This window comes from Littorina saxatilis, unplaced genomic scaffold, assembly GCF_037325665.1.
Source record: "Littorina saxatilis isolate snail1 unplaced genomic scaffold, US_GU_Lsax_2.0 scaffold_891, whole genome shotgun sequence".
NCBI lineage: Eukaryota > Metazoa > Mollusca > Gastropoda > Littorinimorpha > Littorinidae > Littorina > Littorina saxatilis.
In genome coordinates, this window is record NW_027129165.1 from 1 (window position 1) to 22,500 (window position 22,500).

General features: G+C 43.7%; 1 protein-coding gene across 1 annotated transcript in view; it reads right to left on the minus strand.

The window, feature by feature from the left end:
- Positions 1-19,343: 19,343 nt before the first annotated feature.
- LOC138957444 (putative uncharacterized protein encoded by LINC00052) overlaps positions 19,344-22,500 on the minus strand; it is a 4,854-nt gene continuing 1,697 nt past the window's right edge. Inside the window, exons 2-3 of the mRNA XM_070328570.1 lie at positions 19,714-19,773; positions 19,344-19,409 (exon numbers count right to left, since the gene is read on the minus strand). Coding sequence (XP_070184671.1) covers positions 19,344-19,409; positions 19,714-19,773 — 126 coding nt within the window. The remainder of the gene's footprint in view (positions 19,410-19,713; positions 19,774-22,500) is intronic.

Genomic DNA, 22,500 nt, shown 5'->3' on the forward strand with positions numbered 1-22,500 from the left:
ACTCAAAGAAAGGCGTTTCCGGCCTTGTACATGAACAGACTTTCCCTGCACAATATTCTCCCCGTACCACCACTATTCATGCAAAACAGGACATTTGTTTTATATCGGACCGAGGATGGTTTGCCTGATCACGGCTGATTGGCAGGAGGGCGGGACAGAGCCAGAGACAGAGCGGGGAAGACAGAGTAATTTGCATGCAGGGTTGAAGGAAGCACTGAGTCACAGCCTGCCGGGGTGTTGTCTCTAACATGACCCTGCCACCCGGCCTTCATACCCCACAATGAGAGAGACTTGGAAAGGGGGGTGGGGGGGGGGGGGGGGAGGACTCGGAGCAGCCGATCTTTTCGTTAATTACCACTGCCTTGATCGATGAAGTAAAATTAAAATTAAAAAAATACCCATCCAATTTTCTGTAGCTCTTTATTTCGGCTTTTTTTAAACGACAATGCCGGATTCAAATATCTGTAAAATGCCTCCAAAATGAGCAATTTCAAATATTCTTGGCACCAACTTGACAAAAGAAGAATTAACAGAGCTCGGCTCATATTGATTGTAGTAATAAAGCCGCCATAGATAGAACTAAGAGCCTCAGCTGGCTATTGTTACACGCAATAAAACGATACATTATTTTTGAAACTTCTGAAACTTCTGATAATGTCAAACGGCTATGTCGCATCAGTTCTCACTCAAAAATCGACCAGGGAATTAGCAGCGTTTTTTTCTGAGACAGAATCGAAAGTTTAACCCAGTCGAGTCGGTGAAAGACAATTTCAGATTGAGATTTCTATACGTAAATGACAGATTGTCCGTAAATATGAAAGCCCCATCGGAAGGATGAATGCGTTAACTTTTTTGTTTAGTCAAGATTAGTACTAAACAGTCGGTTTAAACGAGAGCTATTCTCGCGATATAAATATTAATAATTTCAGCAAGAATAGAGAGTCCAGTCTACTCGTGTGTATTCCCCACATATCCTGCATTGCTGCCAATGGGTGGGGGGGTTGCGAAAGGGGCGCGGGTGGGGGGGTAGAGGCAGATCTTTCAACAGCATAATCATGCGCAATGTCGTGAAATCCGGAGACAAGGACAGATGGGTCCAAAAACAGTGGTGGTGTAAACAGGTATCCCTGTGGCGCGCAGGAGGGATCGAATCCCAGGCAACCGTCGCCAGCGTGACAGCACCATTAGTCTCTGTCCAACCCCCTGTCCCCCGAACCTCCTGCCCCCCCCCCCACCCCACCCCTCCCCCTGCGTATCTTCATTTCAATTTCAATCCGCTGCGTAAAAACGGAATGGACATGATTATTGATAGCATGCGCGCTTCAGGGAGACGTTTACATGGATGGTCGGATCCGGAATCTGATCTGCGGCGTGAAATTTAACTTTCAGTCTGGCGAGAAATCGTTCTCCTCGCCGGGTTACATAGATTTTCTCCGTGAAATTTGTTTTCTATGCTAAATTTCTCGCTCCTACATGAATCGAAGTTTACGGTGATAAGACTGAAGCAATTAAGATAATTTCTGAGGGAAGTAAAGCAGATGAGCTGCAAAATGTGTTTGGTATGCCACATTTCTTGCTTCTACATAAATCGAAGCTTGTGCAACATATCGGTGATACGACTGAAGCAATTAAGAACATTTCTGTGAAATATCGAAGCAGACCAGTAGAAAGTGAAAATGCGGATCTCACAGCCGCGTGAACGTGCCTGCTATCAACAAGACACGTAAAACACGCACATGCAAATTTCATCGAATTTCGCGAAACTCCCCGGATGTTGCGACTGTTTGTCAATAAATCCATCAATGATTCATGCCAAAGACATATCGCAGCGTTCCGTCCAGCCATTCCACACATCCGGGCAACCACCCCCCTCCCCCAGATGAATATTCAATACTTTTTTTCTGGTCGAACTATTTTTCAGATTTGCAGTCTTGCAACGTAAAAGATATTTCCTGCTTTCCCTCTCCAGGAAGATGTTTTTCTTTTAGTTCATTCTGGATCTTCGGTTCTCTGGGAGTGTGTACTGTTTTCGATGTGGTGCTATAATTAGTATGTCCCTTGCTCAATAATTAGTTAGCCTTTAATTCTTTTCTACATTTGTAAAAAAAAAAGCAGATGCACAGTTTTGTTTTATCCTTATTACATTATTGATGTATGAACATGGACACTGCGATAGCATCTTCAAAAATCCAAAACTGTTCCTGTCAGTTGCTTTTCAAGTATGTAAATATGTTTTCCGTGTCGCATACTTCAAGGGTGTTTATGTCCCTTCAAGCGTTCAACCGGGTTCTCAAGATATCCCCCTCGAGCCCCCCCCCCCCCCACACCCCCCCCTCCCGACTCACCCCGTCTTCCTCTCAGCCTGGCGTCTTATTCATCTGGCTCCTGCAGGCAACAAATTCAAGCCGCTCATCAAAGATGCATGTGTAAGAGAAACCCGTAATTAGCTGCATCTCTTATTGCCCCGGGAGCATCACCATCCGCGCGAGAAATATCACACGACAGTAATTGTGTGAACAGCTGTGAGATATGTACCTCACTCATATTTGCTGTCTGCCTACATTGGCCGTAGGGATATTTCATCCTCGCTGGCTCGGAGCCATTCTGCCCCACCCCAGGCTAATTCGTGATGAATATTATATACCTCTGTGTGGACGCATGCGCACGATAAAGAACCCAAGTTCACAGCGAAAGTTTCAAGGATATACAAGGCTCACGTCATTTTTCACTTATTAGTTTCTAAAGAAGCTCATTCGCAACTGAAACCAATGGTGTGGATATTGAATTTCCATGCACATTGAAAATCTCACCTAAACGAGCGTGCCCTTAAAAACAAAACTGATCTCCTGTTCGTTAGCTGAGCTTTACTGTCATCTGATGTGCCATCGCTCAGCGCGCTGTCTTCGTCGTGGACAAGGACAGTTCGACCTGTAGTATAATAATGTCAGCAAAACATTGACCTTGGCTTTACCAATGCTTTTATTTGAAGTTCCATTGCATTCGCCGTAGTTTAAATCGTTGATGGTGCTAAACGATACCACTTTCACCACCACTCTCCTCTTCCTCCTCATCACCACCACCCTTTTTCTCTCCATGACAACAACAATCACTATCAATATCATTGCAATTACCACCAGTACCACCACCACCATTATATCACCATCATAAGACACAACAACATTAAAGATGAAAAGTATCACAACAACAACAATCATCATCATCATCATCATCATCATCATCATCATCATCATCATCATCATCATCATCATCATCATCATCATCATCATCATCACCACCACCACCATCACCACCAGTACCATAAACATGTAACTCTATTTAAGTGCAAGCGTGTGCAATTGAAAATGTTGTGAAATGTTCTGTTGGTGATCTCTTGGCTGTGAGAGAGATCTGGAGATGCACCTTTCCACGCAGTTGGGCAAGCAAACAAATGCCGCTGAGCAGCGAAGGAAGGCCATCATAGCGCCAGTGTGAATAATGAGCTCCGAAGTGCATGCAATGTAATGTCCGGCCGATATGAACTATTTTTGTGTCCAAACTATGATCATGGGAGCTCAATATTCACTTCGCGATGATCGCCTTTGTCCACTGGTCAGTAGCCATGTGTCGTTGCCTCTTTGTTTCGAAGGGGAGTAACTCTTCCACAGTCAATGGAACACGCACGCACACGCACACACACACAGACACACACACACACACACACACACACACACACACACACACACACACACACACACACACACACACACACACACACACACACATATTGATTTTTAGTCTAACGTCTACATTCTATAGAGTGAAATGTTTATGGTGCTGGTGATGGCGACGTTGTTTTCGGAATTTACCTATTGTGAATGCATGGACTTGAACAAAAATGTTACCTTCAGCAGACGATGGCAGCAGCAGTATCACCACCAACGACGACAGCGACAACATGCACGTCAGTGACCTCCCACAACCACGAAGGAGACCGGAAACACGTGGCATGTTAAATTTAGCTCCGGCTGGGAATCCTGCCACACCATCGGTCGATGAAAGTGGTACATCCAAATATATCACACCTTCCAGTATTATATCCACCGCTGCTGGTCGAGCTGTTTGTACTCCACATCAGTCGTCTCCTCGCCTCGCCTTCGTCCATCGGCTAGGCTGGGAACCTGCAAAAAAAAAAGTGGCCAAAATATATTACACTTCTAACTTACGAAAATATATTACGATACTTTCAACGATGCTCGTGTCGTTTTAAGGGCACCTCTGTTTTTTGCTAGTTTTCAACTTCGAAATAAAACTGAATGGTGCAATGCCAGAAGTACATTAAATAGACGAATTCAAAAAAATAACTCCGTCGGGTCTGTATGACTGTGTTGTGGGAGAGTAACCTTTTCTTGCAAAACCTCTGCCCAACATTGGAGGGGCCAATCACTAGTGGGGGGAGTGTCGAAAATCGTCTATTAGAAGTGGTCAACGACCATTACCTACAGTCGACGCGCGGTGATACAAGCGCTCATTTGGGCTTTCCCCAAAAGTCGATGTCACTGAAGGGGTAATTCTGTGAAATCGTCCACCGGAAGAACTCGATTATTACGCAACTTTTGATTAATTCGAACAGTCATACACCACTCAAAAGCTTTGGAATGGAAAATGAAAAAGAACAAAATACAAGAAGTAAGAGTTCACAAAAGATGGAAAAAGTTGAAAGATAAATAACAGGTTTAACAATAGTTTATTCTTGTTGGGAGAATCTAACCCGGGACCCGCCGGCGTAATGAACGCCGGTGTAACACGAGAAAATTACTCCCACGAGATTTTTACTCCGGAGTAAACATTTCGTACGAAAAAGTTACTCCCTTTACGAAAAAAGCACTCCCCCATTACACGAGAAAATTACTCCCCAAGACAGGTGAGTTCCGAGTAAACATTTCGTACACAAAAGTTACTCCCCCTGACGAATAAATAACGAATAAATTACTTCAACCCAACACGAGCAATTTAACTTCTCATGCCAGGTGTATGAAATGTTTACTCCCTTGTCCCCTGTTAGTCTTGGTGGTGGAAGGGGTGGAGGGAGGGTAGCGCGACATTCGTGTGCGCGAGATCACTTATTAGCATTATCCCTTCGCCCGCATCCCCTTTTTGCGTACGAGATTTTTACTGGAAGTAAAAAAAATGGGGAGTAAAAATTTCGTGGAGGGAGTAATTTTTTCGTGCCTTGGGGAGTTCTTTTCTCGTACGAAAAGTGTACTCGGAGTAAGAATTTCGTACGAAATATTTACTCCGGAGTAAATTTTTCGTGGAGTAAAAAATTCGTGTTACACCGGCTTTGAGGCAATCTACCAATAAAGTTAGAAAATGTTAAGTGAAATCAAAGCAATGGGATGTTATATTAGTCATAATCACAGTTTCATAAGTGTCACGACGTTATGCTATACTTATTTTTGTCACAAACACAAACGTGCGCGGAAAACCCCTGCCCACTCTCCCTTCCCACAGCATCAACAAATGATAGCTGCCAAGTTTCTGACGTAAGCTGTCGATGGAAGGAAAGTTATTATATTTTCAAATCTGCTACCAACGCGATGAACATTTCAATTTTTCTGTCATGATGGTTCACACAGACATTCAAATTGACATTGACTTTTTTTGGAATATTACTCGACAGACAGACAGACACAAAGACAAAAAGACAGACACATAGACAAAAAGACAGAAATATAAACAGAAAGTCTCTCTCTCTCTCTCTTTCTCTCTCTCTCTCTCTCTCTCTCTTTCTCTGTCTCTCTGTGTCTGTCTCTCTGTGTCTCCCTCTCCCTCTCTCTCTCTCTCCCTCTCTCTCTCTCTCTCTCCCTCTCTCTCCCTCCCTCTCTCTCTCCAAGCCCACGCACGTGTGTGTGTGTGTGTGTGTGTGTGTGTGTGTGTGTGTGTGTGTGTGTGTGTGTGTGTGTGTGTGTGTGTGTGTGTGTGTGTGTGTGTGATTTTGGGCGCGTTAAGTATTTGTTTTAAAACGTCTGTCAAAGTACTAGTATTGCTCAATCTTGAAGCAATCTCGCCTCCACGCGCAAACCTACCTTAACATCGATACCCTTATTTATATTCACTCACTTTGCTGAATATCACTTTCATCACATCATTGCAGGAGTACAAATCATACCCCGCCCTTGTGCATCATTACAATTCTCTTTCCCGACAAATGAATCTATGACAGGTATCAAATTCTTCTTCATACTTAAAACAAGAACGCACATCCTTTGTCTGCAAATTTCGTGTCGTTATATTGCAAAATAAGCAAGGACAATAGCGACAGCGTGGGTGTGTTATTCCCGCGAGAGGCAATTAAAGTATACAGATCGACTTACACAAGGATCATAACAAATCTGTCGTGGGAGAACATTTCAATTGTTAATAAAATCGCTGTATAGACGGATACGAATACAACTTTTTACTAACAGTTTTAACTCAATATCTTAAATAGGTTAAGTATTTTTCATTTCAGCAAAACAACCGTCTTGGTTGTGTTTTCAGCGCTAAGAGCGCTTAAAGGAGCCACAACCCGCTGAGCTGGCCTTTAAAAAAACTTCTTGTGCGAACATTGAAAAGAAATTAAACAGAAACATAAAATCGGAGGCATTAAAATCTGAAACACAAAACACACATATTTGAACTTAAGAATGTTAAGGTTTTGTTTTGTTGTTGCAAGACAAGCCTTTCCACACTCGTATTGCCGCTATCGCATTTATGATATATATAGTATATTACATAACATATCAGAAGTTGTGAAAGAAACAATTGAAAGTCAGCAGAGACTTTCTAATGAGATTTGTTAAATGGGGAAATCAGACCCTCCTCGGACGGGATCGAGATTTCAAAGAGAATCTGCTACCCCTATAATATGATACTGCCATAATATACTATATCATTTATCTTATGAGAACACGCAGGAGGGAAACATAATCAACCATTTGTTTGTGAGAACAAATAAAAAAGACATACTAAACAATCTAGACAATTACAGCAATAACTATATAATCTCTTTGGATGAATTCACAGTTTTCCTTTAAAACATGCATTGAGAGAAGTGTAGTCACTCATGCATTTCTAATACTGCATACAACTCCCCATACTTCTTGTAATGAATCATCAGGACACGAGGCCATAAAATATACAAATACAAATAGCGATGCCCCCCCCCTCCCCCTTTCAAATTCCTTCATTTTTAACCGTCGCTGGCCATACAGTATAACAAGCGATACTCCCCCCTCCCCCTTTCAAAATCCCTCATTTTCAACCCTCGCTAGCCATATGGTATGTATAACTAGCAATGCCCCCACCCCCTTCAAATTCCCTCATTTTGCACCCTCTCTACCGACATACATGTCAAAAAGGTGTTGCTGTTTCCAACGCTAATGCTAACTCTGCGTGCTGATTTACGAAATACGAAACTTACCGATTTGCTTAGCTCTTCACGTGTTAACCTTTACAGACGCACGAGAGCACGTGGGAGTACATTCAAAATGTCACAACCTTTGCTCGCTGCCTCCCGCCGATCTGTGATTACGCACTTCAGATCTTGTACAAACCGTCCCACTAAAACGCATTTAGGAACACAATGGAATCTCCTCAGAAGCATGCCACTACAGTTCCACAAACAGACAAGACATTTAGAGTTAGACATCGCTCATTCAGAGTTAAAATGTCACGTGAAATAGAGATGGAAGCAAGAAAGAAGTGCCTTAACCACCATCGAACAGGGGCGGATCAGTTGCTTTGTAAGGGGGGGTGCACTTTGAATCGAAAGTGAATGTGATGGGCGCGAAGCGCCCGAATTTGCTAGGGGGGTCCGGGGGCATGCCCCCCCGGAAAAAAATTTGGCTCAAAGAAGCAAAATGGTGCCATCTGGTGCCATTTGAACTTATAAAATGGTCATAGAATCAGCTTTCCAAATTTTTTTTGTTTTGGCTGGAGGGGGGGTGCACGTGCACCCTGTGCACCCCCCCCCTCGTCCGCCCCTGTCGAATTCAGTCATTCAAGCAGCTTTGTCGTTTCTGGATTTAGATCAAGCCTTTGTTTGATGAATCTGGTTTTCAAGGAATACATTTTATCACAGCTATTCCAACCAAGATTTGCTGAATAAACAAATGACTGAGTAAAAGTCGGGGGTAATGTTGTCGCCTGGCTACAGTATTGCGAAACACAGGACAAGAGCTGTAAACTAACCTCGGTGACAACTGCTGCTAATTGCGTAAATACAGCTCAATCTGCACAGTCACCAGATATTGCAAACTACACAATAACGATTGAAGATTTCTTTCAAAGGGCCCTCTTGACAGCAGGTGAACATTTAATGAGGACAAGGTTCCAGAATTGGCCAAATGTATCAGCTTTAGCATACGGAAGAAAGTGTTATCAATTATTTATTAAGAACAATTTTGTTTTAGTGACGACTATATTCCGTACCTCTTGTATTACGTATATATATATAATTCCAATTGCTGCAGGCGTCAACCGTGTAAAGGTCAAAAGCGGGGGAGGCTTCTGCGTCAATTTTGACAGGCTACACGACAGAAAGCAATGTCTTTCAGCAGTTACCCAGTGGATTGCTTTCATATTTTCAGAATAATACCTATACATATATACTTTAATACTTCTTCATATATATAAGAAGTATTAAAGTAATATTTTGAGCATTTCAAGCTATTAATCGGCATAAAAAAAACAACAACAAATACCTCCACCACCACCATCACCATCATGACCACCACCACAACAACAGCAACATTAGCAGCAGCAGCAGAGTCAAACTATTGCAGAACATACAAACCTTATACTACACTGGTAATTATGGCCTTAACAATAATAATATCGTACCGATTACAGGAACCACTGACTTCCACAACATCATGATACTGCAGAACTTTAAAACCCTTCAAAGCACAAACGCTGACACAAAAACACACAGAATGCACACACTGTAAAGTGCTTGGGGTTTTATAACTTCTTAGCACACAGAAGTACATTCCAGTGCAGGAAAAAAATCTCTCACTCAGTCGATAATATTCATCGACCAAGACTAAGCAGAGTGCAAACGAAGTTACTGCCAGATAAACATGACGACCAAAGCCCGCCAATCCCACACCTGATTACATGCACTTCGTTCCACTCAAAAAGTCTCCCAAATTCCTACGTACGACGATCCGATTAGCCGTTATCGTCGACAAACACTAATTATTTTCTCATCGGTTTGAGCTGGAGGTGATAAAGTCAGGGTCCGCCGCAACACGCGCTGAGCTCGCTGTCAGTGGCATAAAGCCTGCCCGTGATAACCGGTGCATGTGTTTGCCGGTGAATTAACTAGGAACCAATACTCACTGGAATGAAAGGGAGTTCGAACTGATTGAACGATATCGCAGAGTTTGTGTGTTGGGAATGCTTGGTAGTAGTTTGAATTAATTCGATTTTTATTATGTTGGCCCCGAAAAACATCCTAACCCGTTGTGCACACACTCACAATCTATTTATGTCTGCGACCATTTGAAAATACATTTGAAAGGCTTTTGGTAAAAGTCAACTTCTTCTGCAAATGGTTGCATATTCAGAAATGTTACTTTCAATAGTTAGAACACGCATACACTCGCGCAAAAGCACACTGCTGTCATTATGGCAAAACAATCTGCAAATGCTTTAGCACTAAACGGTATTCTGACCGTTCATATCTGCATGCAGTTCATTGCTACTACCACCATTACCACTACTACTACTACCACTACTACTACTACAACTACTACCACTACTACCAATACCACTACTACTACTGACTACTACTACTACTACTTACAATGACTACAACTTCAGTGCTACAGTACTGCCTGAGATCCTATTCCTGGCCTCTTCAGTCGGCCCAAGCGCAGATGGGACAAGTGGATTTTTCTCTGTGGAATGTTTATTTAGGCCTTCACATCAGCAAGGACTTAGGAAACGTTGTAAAGCTACCACACAAGCATGATTCTGTGACTAGAAATGTTTTAAATACAAGTCTATCGCCTGAACTATGCACACGATTTCAGAAGCTACAACCAAACTTCACTGCAACCATAACCCAATTCTGACACAAAAACCCTGGAGTAATGCCTCACTACTCCATATAACCAATTAAGGCCATATAACTACTCTCTCTCTCTCTCTCTCTCTCTCTCTCTCTCTCTCTCTCTTTCTCTCTCTCTCGCTTTCTTTCTTTCTTTCTCTCTCTCTCTCTCTTTCTTTCTCTCTCTCTCTCTCTCTCTCTCTCTCTCTTTCTCTCTCTCTCGCTTTCTTTCTTTCTTTCTCTCTCTCTTTCTTTCTTTCTCTCTCTCTCTCTCTCTCTCTCTCTCTCTCTCTCTCTCTCTCTCTCTCTCTATTTCGCTCTCTGTTTACCACATCTCCAAGCATCTTGCCTCTCTCTATCTCACCTCTCTCTCTCTCTCTCTGTCTCTCTCTCTGTCTCTCTGTCTCTCTGTCTCTCTCTCTCTCTGTCTCTCTCTCTCTCTCTCTCTCTCTCTCTCTCTCTCTCTGGCACCTAAGCCGCCAGTAATCTTATTGAGCTACACGGGCGTCTATCGAGCGTGGCCAGCTCTCATCAATGTTATCTGCGCCATTCTTTCATAATTAATAACCACTCGCCAGGGAAAGCCTGGCTCGGCCACTGCAGGCTTGTGGCGATCTCAAGCCGATCAGAGAGAAGTAAGAGAGACGGGGTAAGACTGCAATAGTCTCAGCGCTGACTGATGAAACGCATTTCTCTGTCCTCTGCCAACGGTATTGTGACCCTTACATGCATACATATAGAGTGGAAATCCTCTTTCAAGACGCCACAATGTTAGACTTCCCCCTTTTTAAGATCTTGATTTTTCAGATTTTCTGGTCACAACATCTGTAAATTTACCCCCATTCTAAGTGTTGATCTTGTCAGATTTTTGGAGGTCAACTGTAATGCGAGCGACTGTGAACATCATGGAGACAGGACATTGGCGGGATGGGGGGAAACGAAGAAAAAGAAAGAACGGAGTTGATGTGGGGTAGGGGATGCTGGAAGGGAATAGACAGACCGACCGACATACCTGCAGACAGACAGACAAAAACAGACAGAACAAACAAAAAATCTCTCAAATATGGGGTGTTCGGAGGGAGCTCCCCACTCAAAACCCTTCTGTGGCATACCAGCAGTCTTCTTCTTCTTCTTGGCGTTCGCAGAGGTTACACAATCAGTCCAGCACTGGTGATAAATGTCGTTTTCTCCAACTCCTGTCGACTGCCGTATAGTTTGGTCTGCAAGGGAGTTGGTGACGGCCACACTTCTTTTCGTTCGTCATCTAGTAAGGGACATCGCTGTAAGATGTGTTCCGCTGTTTGGTCTTCTTGACCGCAGGCACAGGTTGGTGATGGCGCCAGCTTGAACTTTCGGTTCATGTGAGCATTGAGCCTGTTGTGGCCAGTACGCAGCCTGATGAGGTTGACTTGCTGCTCTCTGGACATTGTGTGGTAGTCATCTCTGTTTGTCCTTGGCCTCATCAATGCCTTGATGATTGTCTTCTGCTCACTAAAGCTGACACTGTTTTCAGGATACCAGCAGTAAGCGCACAGAATTATATATACCTCCATCGAAAAATAAATCACACTTCCAGCCGGTTTGACAAGGACAATGAATGTAGTTCGCCACTGTCCTCTACTTGCTCTCCAATCACTATCACCTGCACAGGTCTATGTAATCCCGGACTACATCCTGATTAATCAATACAGATGACTGTCAGGCCAAACAGAACGAACCTGCGTGTAAATGAAAGACAACCCGGTGCACCCACCATTACCATATATTCATTAACAAAGTTTTTTTGGTATGCTCCTTTTTTCTGACGATTTCCAAAATTACCATAGTCATTAAGAAGATCAGGTTTTGTTGTTGTTGGCCTTTTAACGATCCCTATGGGAGACAGTGAATGCGAACGAGGATGTCATTGGCACATTGGATTGCTGTGTGAATTGAGTCCAGTTTCACGCAATATGTGATTACACACACACACACACACACACACACACACACACACACACACACACACACACACACACACACACACACACACATACACACACACACACACACACACACACACACACACACATACATACACACACACACACACACACACACACACACACACACACACACACACACGTCTCGCCTCCCTCCGGCTTAAAATCGGCCCTAGATGCAGCATACAAGTGATTAATACTGGTTACTGTTCACCTAAATAATGGAGCTTGTGTAAGGTTTACCGCTGAATAGTCGAACTCTCACCCCCACAATTGACCTGTCCAAGGAAGACTTGAAATAGGCAATTTACGACTGAAATTGTGGTACTGCGCAGCACATATGGATAGGCGTAACTGTGTGGTCAGGTTTGTGTCAGATCTACTTTTGTGTGGGCTGTCTCAAGTGTGTCGTGCTTTCGTCACACGCAAACTCTTGTTTTAATTTCTGTTGGTAAAGTCCAGTGTAGCGTTAAGCTAAAAAGTGATGATCTTTCATAGAGACCTCATTTAAACTCGGAGAAAGGACTGTGCTCTTAGTTATTTGCGATTCGAAACCTTCATCGAGCTTCGACAGGTTGACTGTGCAGAGTTTTGCCCCTTGCCAAGGTCGACGGTAAGCACATTTTCAAAATAAATGTGGCATGTTTCTCGTGTGGTATCTTCACTCATCGGGGAGTCTGGTACTAAATATGAATGGTAAGAATGCTCTGACCCCTACACGTATTATATCCCCATCGTTTTATCGTTCACATTTGCCCAACATGTTAATTTGCTGAGCGGGATTTATGTCGTCTGCTATGCTACAGCAATCGAACCACTGCACTGAGTCTCATTTCAAAAACAAAAATTGCTCGTCACGTTGCACTGAGTCTGCACGCATGAGGCAGGCTGGTAATAAGTCTTATATATGGTAAGAACGTTCTAAACCCTACACGTTTTCGATTCCGATTGTTCTTGCCTTGAAATGATGATTCGGAAAACATTCATTTAGTGAACAGATGCAGTCGTATTTCAGTGTAGTCTGCTACGTGCTGATCTAGCTGCTACGTTATCGGAATAACACTTGTGTTTTCTGTTAGCTGCTGGGAATTGTATACTAACTCATCATTTGGTAATGTGGATAATAGGCTACATGCCACTAACATGGCATCATTATGAGAGGAATCTTCGCAAGTCGAAACTGAAAAATCAGACACAGCGGGTTCTATTTTTAGATCAGTGGCAACTGTGGCACAGGCACATGCAATCTGTCAGAAAAAAACCCACTTCTGCTTTAATTGAGAAGCAGGAAATTTATGGTCATAATCATTGGTATTGTGGAGAATATAAGCTACATGTCATTAATTAATTCTGAGGATGAGTACACTCTCGCTTAGGCAAAGGGCGGAAGAATACGCTCTGTGGAAAAGTTAGCGCACTCCAAGAGTGCGCTAACAGTTTTAGCGCATCGCCATTAGCCAATCAACTGGTTCACATCAGTCATGTGACACCAGTACTTACTGACAATTATTATTATTATTATTATTAGTAGTAGTAGTAGTAGTAGTAGAAGTAGTAAGTAGTAGTAGTAGTAGTAGTAGTAGTAGTAGTGGTTGGTAGCAGTAGTGGTAGTAGTAGGAGTAGTGGTAGTATTACTAGTAGTAGTAGTAGTAGTAGTAGTAGTAGTAGTAGTAGTAGTAGTAGTAGTAGTAGTAGTAGTAGTAGTAGTAGTAGTAGTAGTAGTAGTAGTAGTAGCAGCAGCAGCAGCAGCTTATGAAGTGTCTAGTACTGAGACCGAAGGGCCCAGCATCGTACCCACTGTGCCACCAGGCAGGTGCGCGACATACGGACAGGTACTTGAGCGACTTAGAGCAGTCGGCAGTCTTGTAGCACTTAGTGCTAGAGTGGACCAGGCAGAATAATGGACATGGAAATAGTGTGTCACCAACAGATGCGCTCTGGCCTCCTATCTACTGATAATGACCTTGCCCGCCATTCCCGTGGTCTTTTCATTTCCTGTTAATACGATTCCGCCTGCTGTAAAACTTGGCAAGTGCTTGGCGTAGAAGTGCGCAAATGTACAGCACGGGACTTGTATTTACCGGGGTTTAGTTGTGTGAAGGTCTTGTCAGTTTACACGGAACTCGCTTTTACTGGGGTTTAGTTGTGCGAAAGTGTTGTCAGTCTTGTCAGTGCGGCGTGTGTGTTCTTTTCTACTCGTCATACCGAAAAACTAGACACATGTCTTTGTGCGTAGATCTTTTTGATGCAGCCACTAATGTTAAAACCTATTATATAATTATCGCTAAAATGGTCATTTATTCCACTGCCATAACATTATTTCAATATATACTACGTTTGATAGAATAAAAGCAAACACGATAAAAAAAATTAAAAAAACCAGAAGACGTTAACGACGCCCACGACGACGACGAACGGGCAATAACGACGACGACGAAAACGAAGAAGGGGACAAAACAGAAGGATAAGAAAAAAAGATATATGGAGAGAAAAGCAAACACGCCAAGACACGAGCAAAGGGAAAATTTAAACACCCTCGTAAACCTCAATCCAAGACTGAGAGTAACTTAGAACAGAAACATTACAAAACAACGTGCTTGACAACACTACGGAAAACTCGCAGATCCTCGCTTCTAAATCTCCCCACAGTCGCCAACTAATTCCATACTGTACATTTACTACTTTTAGTCACCGAGACAACGGCGTCATCTTCGTTTTGCATTCACATGATTGAATTTGCGAGAGTGATTTCCCGGCACGCGCACGGGGGATCAGGTGACGTGTTGACACACACGTGCAAAAGGTGGAGCAGTTGTAATTGCTCCCTGAAAACCCTGTAATTATAGCGAGTCAGGTCAAACTGAAGCGGGTTTCAGCCGCCATTGTTGACAATGCAGTGTGAGATGCCGACAAGGAAAAACTCGATGTCATTTTTAATTAACTTAGGCAACGCCATCTGTGAGTGTTGTGGGGTTGAGGGTTGCAGGGTGGTGTGTGCCTCTCTGTATCCCTCTCCTTATCTATTTCTCTCTCTATATATCTCTCTCACACACACACACCCACACACACCCACCCACACACACACCCACACTCACACACACACACACACACAAACACACACTCACACACACAAACACAAACGCACACACACACACACACTCACACACACATACACAAACACACACTCACACAAACACAAACACACACTCACACCGTCTTCCCACAACAAACGCACACCAGCACGCGCACACTGAGAATACCGAAAACATATTTCAGCAATACAAAGACATAATTCACAATACACACAACAGACAAACAAGAAAACAAAGGCCGGGAACTTCTGCAGAAGCACCGACCTTCCACCCAGCACACAGAAACAGCAGGCCCCAGCACGGTAAGTCTCCAGCAATAACCCAGCCACCTGCTCGAGTTCCAAGCGCGCTCAACGAGCCAGCACATAAAAAGCAACAACGCTACCTGTTTCTCCCCAGCCAGAAGCCGATGAGAACTTCTAGTAATTATGTGTTCGGTTTGCGTGTTTGTCCAGTGTCTTGTCCCCACATAAAGCATATTAACTCTACCTGTCCCAAGATAGGCCAAATGGTTCTAAGAGGACGTTAAAACTAATCATATCATCAACCCTTCGTGCTCTCGCTCGCTTTTATGCACAATCATATTCAGGCTAGTTCCGCTTGTTTGTATCGTGCGCTGTCACTGTCGCGTGCGTAAACAGACACTGTTTTGGTTGCCGTACACATGTTCTTGGACTAAGTTTATAAAATCTATACTCTCTCTCTCTCTCTCTGTCTCTCTCTCTCTCTCTCTCTCTCTCTCTCTCTTTGTAAAATGAAGTTCAAATCAAATCAAATCAAATCAAATCAAATATCTCTCTCTTTGCGCGCTCTATCTATGTTTTTGCGGTGTGTGTATGTGTGTGTGTGTGTGTGTGTGTGTGTGTGAGAGAGAGAGAGAGAGAGAGAGAGAGAGAGAGAGAGAGAGAGAGAGAGAGAGAGAGAGAGAGAGAGGAGAGAGAGAGAGAGAGAGGTTTTTTTTCTCAATCATGTCCCTTTCACTGTTCCGTCGCGTGCGCACACCGAAACCATTTTGATTGTCGTGTGGATTCATTCTCCCGCTTGATTTGCACATGAAATACCCTAGCACAGCATGGACTGTTATAATGCTTTGTGTTGCGAGAACTTTTCAAGTTAATGAAATGATGTGAAACCATTCAACGTGTTGGCCCCTAACATGTAGCTTTACATTCAAACTCCCGTTAGAATGCTGATGGTTGTGGGGATGGCGGGGCGGGGTTGAGGATACGGGGGAGGGGGGGGAGGGGGGGGAGCAGGTTCAACTGAAAGGGTAGGGTGCTGATGATATTGGGGATGGCGGGGTGGGGGGGGGGGGGGGGCGCGCAGGTTCAACTGAAAGGGTAGGGTGGGGACAGGATTGGGTGGAGAGGACATTTTTTTTATCTCAATGAAAAGACTTCCGCCACACCGATCAAACAGAAGGGATCGTTGGGAAATGACCTAGCACCCGCCACGGGCCCATCATCTCCACTCCTCTCACTCTTTTGAAGTAATACCATCAGCTGAACATACAAACAGAGTAGGTGTACTGATTTGTAAGTATTGTTTAGTTCTCCTTCTCTCCCTAGCTCTCTTCTGTCTCTGTCTCTCCACCCCCCTCTCTCTGTGTCTCAGTCTCTCTCTCTGTCTCTCTCTCTTTGCGCGCTCCCTGTGTGTGTGTGTGTGTGTGTGTGTGTGTACTTGTGTGTGAGTGTGTGGGTATGCTCGTGGGTCACAGTGCAGTGTGTGTTTGTGTGTGTTTGTGTGTGGTTGTGGGTGTTTGTGTGTGTGTGTGCGTGTGTGTGTATGTGTGTGTGAGTGAGAGAGAGAGAGAGAGAGAGAGAGAGAGAGAGAGAGAGAGAGAGAGAGAGAGAGAGAGAGAGAGAGAGCCCGAGAGAGAGACTGAGAGAAAGAGAGAGAGAGAGAGAGAGAGAGAGAGAGAGAGAGAGAGAGAGAGAGAGAGAGAGAGAGAGAGAGAGAGAGAGAGAGAGAGAGTCTGAAGTCTGAAGTCTGAAGTCTGAAGTCTGAATGTTTTATGAGTAGGCCTTGGGCCTTTTCATGGAGATGAGCACATCTCAAGCACCAGCATACAAATGCAAATAGTAAACAAAAACAAGAACATCCTACTCATTATATATAATCCTATTCCAATAATTCCGGTGTGCTTTTCACACACTTGCGCGTACATGGGTGTTTGTGTTTGCGTGTGGTCATATGAATGGTGTGTGTCTGTGAGTGTATGTTTACGAACGCGTGTATGCTTTGTAAGGGAGTATCGCCCTGTTTCGTTTACGGATTACAGAGAGAGAGAGAGAGAGAGAGAGAGAGAGAGAGAGAGAGATAGAGAGAGAGAGAGAGAGAGAGAGAGAGAGAGAGAGAGAGAGAAAAAGAGAGAGAGAGAGAGAGAGAGAGAGAGAGAGAGAGAGAGAGAGAGAGAGAGAGAGAGAGAGAGAGATTTCTGTTCCGAGTCAGACAAGGTCAAGAAAGAACGACAAATTAGTAAACGCAGTAAAAACCCATACCACTCAAGTTAAAACGCTCGCACTAACTTTATGACCTGATGATGCCGACAGAGAAGGACGCAATTAGCAAAGTCAGCCATGCATAGCATGCATAACAGAGACTCAATTGATCAATAATAAACCAGGAACTGAAAAACGATTTAGAATGGAATTTGGCCCATCGTATAAACTGTGATCAGTAAAAAAAAAAAAAAAAAAAAAAAGCACAGAAAGACACCTCATTGAACAGCTAGCTTTACTATCGTTTTACGTCACACCAATCACTGACAACATGTACGTACCTGTTACAAAACAACCATCTCATGAACGAATGTCATCACAAATTTTATTCCACTGAAGAAATCACAGAAATTATTCCCAGTCACACAAATATCCAAAGTCAGAACAGTCACAAATAATCCGGGCAAAACAGTATTCCGTTTCAAACAAAACAATGGTCACAAGTATTCCCAGTCACAAATAATTCGCGTAAAACAATATAGTGAGGTTCACACCAATTGCGCACAGAACACCCGGGTTGCGAAGGCCTCATAGAGAGTATCACATGGCCCACAAAGTCTCACGCCAACTCTCGCTCACAGCGGGAGCGTGCAAGCGTTGCTTCCGTTGTGCACAGTGTCATGGTGCGAACTGTCTGTCTCGGTCCCAGCACCAAACCCTCCGCTCTCTGTCCCCCTGCCTCTCAATGGAAACTGTCCCACACGCGCACGCGGTCTGCGAATCGTCTCTGTTAGCCCAGAGTTCAATAATTTTCTCCGCTAGCAGCAGCCGCAGCAGCAGCAGCAGTAGTAGTAGTTGTAGTAGCGGCCGTGGTAACAATAGCATCATCTGCCGCGATGCCACTCTCTCTTCTCTCTCTCACTCTCTCTCTCTCTCTCATTCTACTCTCTCTCGCTCTCTGGGACTGTAGGGTGGCTGGGCGTGTGATGTGAGGGCTGTGCGCTCGGAAGCGGGCTGGCTTTGATGGGGTTGAGAGCCGACAGGCGACATTGGGATCATATTGATATTGGATGTTTTCAAACACAGCACAACGTGCCACGCCAAACTTGCCATTGTCAGCTACACTCTTTGATCTCCCTTCGCCCCGTACAGCAAATGCGCAACCTTCGTCCGTCCAACTCTCATTGGCAATAATGTTCCTTTTGTCAGTTATTGTTTGCTCAAAATCGCTCGGCGTACCCGCGTAGTAGTTGCCATTTGTGTGTGTCGGATGCATCAGTGCAGCATTATTGTATGACGAAGACCATCGTTTCCTTTTTTCTTTTTGATGTCCCGAAGTACTAATACAATTCGATTTTTTTTCTGCAAAGGGGAATTAGTGCGAGCCGTTTGATCCCACCGTTTTGATTGGGAATGGAGCTTGAAACCATCTTTGAAAATGCGCGCGTCCTTGGATGATTACGACTGCATGTCCTACCCATGACAAAAGGCTTTCAATCGTGATGAATTACCCGATCGTTGTATGACAAATCAATAGATTTATCAGTACTGAACGTGTGCAGAAATATCAAAACGGCACAACGTAACATGCGAGAAAAGAAAAATGGGATGGCCGTGTGTTGGTGAACACTTTGTGGTTGAAAGGGTTTTAGATTCTCAAAGCCAATCCATGAACTCATCCTTCCATTCATCCCTTTAGCCATCTGTTCATCCATCAATTAATCGTTTTTATTTAGACCACCAGAGGACGTGCAGCGCAACCTCCACAGGGCTCAGAGTTCTGGTCCGCACCTGCTTTCTAAGATGACAATTAATGCAATTGTATGAATGATGAATATGGTTGAAAGGGTGCTGTATGCCAATCACAGAGACTAACCGCAACCTGCACGGTGACCGAAACACGTCCGTAAGAAGGAATGAGAGAGAGAGAGAGAGAGAGAGAGAGAGAGAGAGAGAGAGAGAGAGAGAGAGAGAGAGAGAGAGAGAGAGAGAGAGAGAGAGAGAGAGAGAGAGAGAGAGAGAGAGAAGAGAGAGAGAGAGAGAGAGAGAGAGAGGGAGAGAGAGAGAGAGAGAGAGAGAGAGAGAGAGAGAGAGAGAGAGAGAGAGAGAGAGAGAGAGAGACAGAGAGAGAGAGAGAGAGAGAGAGAGAGAGAGAGAGAGAGAGAGAGCAGAAGGGTTACAATGTCAAACCGACCAACAAGGAACATTGAGCCGACGACAACAAAAACAACAACACAAAATAACAGCAGCAGCAGCAAAAACAACAACATGCATAAACACGCACAGAAACATGTCCGCAGTCATGCTACCCCCTCCACCATCTTTTGTTCAAGCCACTAGGTCTTCCATATAAAACAAAGAACAACGCACAAGTGATTCTCTTTGGCAAATGGGATGGAAAAGAAAATTATAAACGTGGAGAAAGCGAGTCAGAAAAAAAAACCACCCAATAAAAACCAAAGCAATCCAGGAAGACTCATGCATAAAACACTACCCGGTACCTATGCTTCCAACAACCTCGTCCGCAAAGCGTTTCTCTTTGACTCTGTCTCTGTGTCTGAATCCATCACAGACGTTGAACAAGAAGAACAAAGAACCAAACAAGCCAAACAAAGCAAACAAATATAATTTATTCCCAAACCCTCGAAATTTAAAACGTGTAATCCTACCTCTCTCTCTCTCTCTCTCTCTCTCTCTCTCTCTCTCTCTCTCTCTCTCTCTCTCTCTCTCTCTCTCTCTCTCTCTCTCTCTCTCTCTCTCTCTCTCTCTCTCTCTCTCTCTCTCTCTCTCTCTCTCTTTGTCAAGCCTTCTTTATTCAGGTGCGGTCCTATGGAACTCTCTGCCTATTTTACTTAAGCATAAAACAAACACAGACAGCTTAAACAAAATTATATGTCGCACATAATGCAACTAAACATGTGCTGAATGGTTCATCAATTCATTTAAAATGTATGTGCATGTTAAACAAAATTATAATAATATGCAGATCTAAATTAAGTTATGTTAAAAAATGACACTTTTTATCATTGGAAAAGACCAGCACGGTTGGCCTAGTGGTAAGGCGTCCGCCCCGTGATCGGGAGGTCGTGGGTTCGAACCCCGGCCTGGTCATACCAAAGACCTTAAAATTGGCAATCTAGTGGCTGCTCCGCCTGGCGTCTGGCATTATGGGGTTAGTGCTAGGACTGGTTTGTCCGGTGTCAGAATAATGTGACTGGGTGAGACATGAAGCCTGTGCTGCGACTTCTGTCTTGTGTGTGGCGCACGTTATATGTCAAAGCAGCACCGCCCTGATATGGCTCTTCGTGGTCGGCTGGGCGTTAAGCAAACAAACAAACAAAAAAATCATTGGAAATTGTACTTAAAATGCAGTATGACAATTTATTTTTAAATTTGTATCTGTATATACAGTTAAAATGTATTAAGTTTGATGTGATAGTTCTTTGGTTATATTGTTTTCTGTTCTTGTTGACCCTATAATATTATTAGGGCGAGGGCTGGATGTAAAAAAGCAATATTCTTGCTTATCTATTACCCTCGATAATAAAGATTTTGTCTTGTCTTGTCTCTTGTGTGTGTGTGTATGTGTGTGTGTGTGTGTGTGTCAGTGTATATGTGTGTGTGTGTTGCGTGTGTGTGTGTATGTGTGTACGTGTGTGTTTGTGTGTGTGTGTGTGTGTCCGTGGTGCATGTGTGTATGTGTGTATGTGTGTGTTTGTGTGTGTGTGTGTGTGTGTGTGTGTTCGAGTCTCTCTCTCTCTCTCTCTCTCTCTCTCTCTCTCTCTCTCTCTCTCTCTCTCTCTCTCTCTTTGTTCTCGGATGTGGCAATGGCACCGTTGCTGCATGATGTCTATTCCTGTCAGCCCAGGCTACATATGGTGGCAGCCTGACTGTCGTCCCCGAAGACAAGAGGCGTCAGTTGCAAGCAAGGATCCCAGCTATTAAAGGCACAGTAAGCCTCCCGTTAACCATCACAGATACGGTCAGGCTTTTACACACAGTACAAACACCCCTTCATTTAAACACTCACCGATTGAGAACATCCTAGGTGCCCTCCGTAAAGAGCGAACAATTTTCAAAGAATTTATTTTTGCGTGGTTTATCTTACCCCTGAGCCATCGTGAACCTGTGTGATCCAGTTTCCTTTTTTCACAATGTAGTCGTCAGTTAGTAATTTGAATGCGACTCGATGTGAGCTTATCTACAATAGCACGTTTTTATGCACGAAACAAACAGCTGTGGTTCACAAGAACTCTAGCGATGGCTTTTGACTGTTGAGAGGAACGGCGATATGCATAAACCGTCGTCTGCTACGACCCTTGCGTGACCCTGCTTCCGGGCTTTTCTTTTGTCAAACTTTCACAACTTCGAATTGTACTGATCTTGTCTTGATGAAAAAAGAATTCTTTTATGATTAAAGAATGTTTGTGTAACAAGCTGTCAATTTATTATTTAGATTTTAAAAGTTAGGTCTAGCGCAAAAACGCACCACGGTCCAAAAACATTCTGATAATCATCGATCCACGGCTATGGCCAGTTTACATCGATAGAATGAGACCCGAAAGGAAGTAACTCATTTTTGACCTGAGTTCAGGATGGGTCCAAAAAGTGTTCGAGACAATCTGCAAAATTAATTCTTTAAAAATTGCTCGCTCTTTACGTAGGGCACCTAGGATGTTCCCGTTTGGTGAGCGTTCAAATGGAAGGGTGTTTGTACTGTGTGTAAAAGCCGGACAGTATCTGTGATGGTTTACGGGAGGCTTACTGTCCGGGCGTGATTTCCGGTATTGAATATTCATAACAGCCGTCCAGCACCAAAACGAGGCGCCATTGTTGTAGAGGACCAAGTCCACGAAAATAAATTCTTTGAAAATGTCTCACGCTCGACA